Here is a 5,137-nt window from a genome sequence, read left to right as displayed (position 1 = left end):
GCCCCCCGGCCGGCGCTGGGGTCTCCCATCCTGCCAATGCCCCCCAGGCTTTGGGGGCTCCCAGCCCTGCCCCAGGCCCTTCTGCGTGGTGCCCGTGCCTGGGCAGCGGTGGCATGCCTGTCACAGTGTCACTGGCGCTGCGGGCGCTTGGGGAGAGCAGCGCTTTGGCTGACCCACAGCTCTGCAGCGGGCATGCCATGCACTCGGGGGAGCTCTGAATTGAGCAGAAATTGAAGAAGGGGGGGAATGACAAGCGCAGACCCCGCGTTAGCTTGCTAACCAGTGGGCTCCTCACCCCGGCCGGGCTGAATCTCAGGCTGGTTGTGAGCAGTTGTTTTTTTTTTTTAAATTCAAATAATTTAAACCAAACTTCTGGATCACTTGCAGAAAGGTTTATTGTTCTCAGTACAGTTGTCATTAGCAACACACAGTTTGGTATGACTAACGGGTCTTTTTTAGGTGATGTCTATAAAAAAAGGAAGTGGAAAGTGATTAACGTGAGCGAGGAGCGATGTGCCCTGCCCGCGCTCGCTAGGCTGCTGCAGGGTGCCAGGACATGGCCACGCTAAGTCAGTAAAATCGCTGAATTCACAGCAAGGAGCACCTCATGAGACTCTTTTGCCCCTGTCCCCATGCACGAGTTGTGCTTCCCCGCTGGCGTGCGGGATGCGGGATAGCTCCGTGAGCCAACCTGGCCGGGGTCCGCGCTTGAGCTATCACTGAAGCAGGAGAGAGACCTGGTTGCAGAAGTCACAGCTGCAGAGAGCTGGGAGGAAACCTTACTCGTTGCAAACAGCTAAATTAGTTGCACACACTGGATTAAATAAATTAGATGCACACAGTATTGTCAATGCTCAATATTGATTTCACTTCCACTGCACTCTTAAGAGACACCTTGATTTCTTTAACATCTCTGCCTGGCATGGGAGGAAAGCAAATTGCCACCCTCTTTCCTTTTTCTGCCAGCTGTCATGGGAAGCAGATGAACCTGCATCCTACCACCTGAAAATGTGTGCAGTGAGGCAGTGTCACTAGTGACTGTTCCTCACTGGCGCAGGCTTTCATAGTGGGTGTAATGCCTTGCCAAACAGGGCATCTGCTCAAGGCACTAAAGGCTGTTTCATTGGTGAAAGCGTTTTTTCTCCTCCAGGCTACAGTATTTGGTGGAGTCAGCAGCAGGTGGGAGATGCCGGGACTCCTCAGAAGAAGGGGTCTGACCTGTTTGACTCCTCAGAAGAAGGGGTCTGTCCCGTTCCAGCTGACAGTCGCGCCTGCCCACTTGGTCCTGATTGCCATCTCCACGGATGGATGCCTCTTCCCTGGGCTGCTTGGGTCTTCACTTCGGTCTTTTTCCCAGTGATGTGAATGAGTGTCTGAAAAGGAAACACAGTTAAAAAAAGAGTCTAAAAAACCCACACCCCCCTCAAAAAGGTTTTAGAAAAGGTTAAAAGCTGAACCAGCTGGATTGCTGCAGGTGTGCTGCCCACCCTGCCCCAGGAGGGAGCTTGGGGCAGCACCGACTTGGCCTCCCCGGGCCAATGGGGGCTGCCCCCCTGCGCTGTGTGGGCCCCCGCCTTGGGAAATTCAGGCGCTATAAATACTGCTCTCGACTCCTTGCCGGGTACGTTTGCATATTGTTTTTCTGAACAGATGTGCACATCCTTATCTGTGGCCATGCTGCTTATCATGACTGTGAATCCCGATTCACCCTTCTTTCCTGCAAATTTAGCCTTTAGTGTGGTGTTTTCAAGTTTCTTACTTTACTTTAAATGCTGTAGTGAAAGGAGAGCGAGGAAAAGGGGCTGTGCATTCAGAAAGTGAAGGTAAACAGTGCACAGTGGCACGGAGAAACAAGGAACTCGCATCCTAAGCATGCAGCCTGGTTTGCAATCCGTTTGATGCTACAAGGAGCAGTTCACATGAAGGCTATGGTGGCACCTGGCTGCTGGGCAGGAAAATATAAGCTTAAATCTAAGTTAAATGCTGAAAACAGGCTGTTAACCCATCCTGCATGCCAGCACTGCTGCATTAAAAATAGGTTTATTCAAAATTTTGACTTAATCATGAAATGATTCTGCTTCCTGTTGTATTTAAACTTTGCACTTACAGGAATGTTCTCTCCTGGGATTTGTCCCATGGGAGGGGTGGGGGTCTGTGGGTTTCCCTCCTCCTACTAGTTGTTCTAGGACGCTTAGTCAGCAGGGCATTCGTATTAGACTGATGGGGGCTTAATAGCAACAGAAGATGAAACATGGTTTTAAACAGTATGTCCGTATTGGGTATTTAACACAGAAGCGACAGTTGCATCTTGTATCCTGAAAAACTGTCACTTCTCCAGTAAAAACTCTTTGGCTACATCTGGGAGTAGGGGAAAAATGGTGAAGGCCTGAGTGGCCCCCATGCTGGGACGAGACCACGGGCTTTCCCCCCTGGGGGGTGAGCCCGGTGGCCATCCCCCGCTGCGTGCTCCATGGGTGGGATGGACTCTGTGCCACTGGCAGCTCACCCGGCGCCTGCCCACTGGAGCCCCGCTCAGGCCCCCTGGCACTGGAGAACAGCACAGCCTTGGCTTCGCCCGATGCTGAGCATCCACCATGCCCAGGAACCCGTTGTGGGCTGGGGGGGCGGGGTGTCAGCGAACCAGAATTTACGCAGGGACTCAGGGGTTATTACTTCTATAGAAAACACTCCTATAGCTCTTCCCAGCAATGGGCCACCTGCTTGAGAGCATTAGCCCTTCCAAAACGGTCACGGTCCTTCCAAAGCCAGGTTTTTATTTGTGTCTTTTTACGCTGTTGTTTGGAGTAGGCTCCTCACATTCCGTGAAAGCTTAATATTATATACAGTGGAGGTATGTATATATTAAATACAGAATATTGAATTGTATGTGTAAGAAGACCCACCGAGCTACACACATATACAGTTCTGTGCGTGGTCTGTATGTGACATCCATACCTCATATCCTCCCCTGGCAAGCTCGGGTGCATACCTATTGTTAGATGGGCTGTTTTTGTCTGCTCCTGCTGCCCACTGTAGAAGTACAGGTGGAAGACTCTCTCCGTTTTCCAGTCAGAGAGGAGCAGGCTGTCGGTGCCGAAGAGAACTCCATGCCTCCCGGTGATGCTGCACAGCCAGATGGGCAGCCGGGGTGTCCTCAGCCTGGGGCACACCTGGGGAGAGGGGGGTGAAGCCTCGCGTTAAATGCAGCCTTTGTCCCCGAAGCCTTGGCGTCTGGTGTGCGGACATCAGGTATGGGCCTCCTGGCTGCGGGGCCGTGCCTCCGCCTGCGACCTGCCCCAGCGCAGGTAGCCCACTGGGCCCCGCCGCCGCCATGCCTCGATGTCCCCGCCGCCAGGTCCTGGCTCCTGGCCACCGTCGAGCTCGTGCGGGCTCGCTCGGCCCGTTAGGAGGAGGCTGAGCACAGCCTGCGGGGAAACAGCCCACGGTCACGCCATGAGGCAGCGGAGAAAAAGCCCTTTGCAAAATGGCAGCTGGTGTCCCGCTCCCATCTCTGTCGTGCCTGTCATGAGCAGAGGTATGCCAGACTAGCTGTGGTTTTATTGTTATTATCCTCCTCCTCCTCCTCATCCGTTTTTTAAATGGACAGTCACGATTAAAATTCGCAAAACATTTTTCTATGGCCTTATGCTTTTTTTTTTCATTGGATTAACAAGTGAGAATTTTTTCCTAAATCAAATGTGGGAATAATAAAAAAAGAAAACTTGAGAAATGAGGCTAATCTTACCTGTGTACAGGTGATGTTTCCAAAACTTAATTTTAACAGAGGAGTTGCTGTGCAGTCTAAATCTTCTTGGACCCTGTACAACCAAGCACAAAGTGTTATGGTAGCGTCCGGATCAGTGCCTGAGGTGGTCGCTGTACCTCACTGCCTGATTAAGAGGAAACAGGAAGAAATTCCATAGACTCATTTATTTCTCTTTGCTGTTGGCACAGCAGTGGTATCCTGACACAGCAGTTTTATGCTCAGCTGGAGCTCTTGCACTTCACATGTGTTCCTATTAAAATTCAAATGTAGGGTCAGATTCAAACCACTTGCAGACGGAGCTGGGATTTCCCTCGGTGCAATTACTGCTGAAGGGCCTCAGTTACACCCAGGCGTAGCCTGGACACAACTATTTGAAGTAGCGGTGCAATTTTTTGCTAAATAGCTATCATAGTGTTAGACATTAGTATGAATCATGTTTTATATTGGTATAAATATGCTTCTGTACCTTTCTAAAGCATCTTTACCCAAACCTAATTACATTGGGTTTAGAAAGACCCTATCAGTCACCTCTGCCAGCATAGTCACACTGGCAGAATTCTGTTGTGTTTAAATAAACTTCTTGTGATTTTCCTGTTTAAGTTTAATTGACTGTGACGGTGACTATTGCTGTCAGTGGGACAACTCCTGGTTTTATACAGTGCATTATTTTTGCTGTGTATGCAACAGGGCTTCCCTCCTCTCTGCTGCCCCTCCTGCCTGCTCCCGGATGTGCAGGCAGGTACTCAGAGCGTACAACATCCGTATCCATAAAACACAGCCAGCGGGTCTGCATCTGCCTCTTGGACAGTTGCTTCTCCACATTCGACTAAGAATGGACATTTAAGGAAAAGAAGGGAAAGACCATTTCGGAAGATGTAACTAAACTAGAGGAAAATGTTTAAAAAATGAAATATACCTTTCAAGTGTCCTAGAGAAAAGTAAACTGTATAAAAATAGGATCACTCCATGACTTCCTTCGCCTTTGAACTGGAAAAAGAAATAAGTAATCACAGGGGAGGAATTATGGCAGGTATATGAAGTTTAATTAAAAGAATTCCTCTGCTTTAATACAACCTTAGGTGAGTATGTTGAGCCAAATGAATAAGATTTTGTAACTAATTTTGTTGAATAGGATCAGGTAAAAAAAAAAGAAAGAAGAAACTTCCAGTTATTGGCTAAACTGGTTTTGTACAGTTTTTTTCTCAGATTTTTGCTAAAGTTGCAAGGAACCTTATTTTGTATTTGAGTAACGTACAAAATGCTGCCCCTGTTTACCCAGTGTTTGTGGACTGAGTACTGAAATTGGTGGGTGAAGTCCTGGGGATTTTAGTGGGAGCAGGATCATTTCCCATAGGAAAGGTTAGAAATTAT

General features: G+C 49.0%; 1 protein-coding gene across 1 annotated transcript in view; it reads right to left on the bottom strand.

Moving 5' to 3' along the window:
* Positions 1 to 5,137, bottom strand: part of SIAH2 (siah E3 ubiquitin protein ligase 2) — a 41,585-nt gene that overhangs the window by 24,860 nt on the left and 11,588 nt on the right. The window contains exons 9-13 of the mRNA XM_009334004.1: positions 4,510 to 4,592; positions 3,746 to 3,818; positions 3,279 to 3,425; positions 2,990 to 3,170; positions 1,264 to 1,373 (exon numbers count right to left, since the gene is read on the bottom strand). Of these exons, the coding sequence (XP_009332279.1) occupies positions 1,264 to 1,373; positions 2,990 to 3,170; positions 3,279 to 3,425; positions 3,746 to 3,818; positions 4,510 to 4,592 (594 nt within the window). The remainder of the gene's footprint in view (positions 1 to 1,263; positions 1,374 to 2,989; positions 3,171 to 3,278; positions 3,426 to 3,745; positions 3,819 to 4,509; positions 4,593 to 5,137) is intronic.

Source organism: Pygoscelis adeliae, unplaced genomic scaffold, assembly GCF_000699105.1.
Source record: "Pygoscelis adeliae isolate BGI_AS28 unplaced genomic scaffold, ASM69910v1 Scaffold241, whole genome shotgun sequence".
Classification (NCBI taxonomy): Eukaryota; Metazoa; Chordata; class Aves; order Sphenisciformes; family Spheniscidae; genus Pygoscelis; species Pygoscelis adeliae.
The sequence above is the reverse complement of the archived record's forward strand: the minus strand, read 5'-3'. Positions and strand labels throughout refer to the sequence as shown.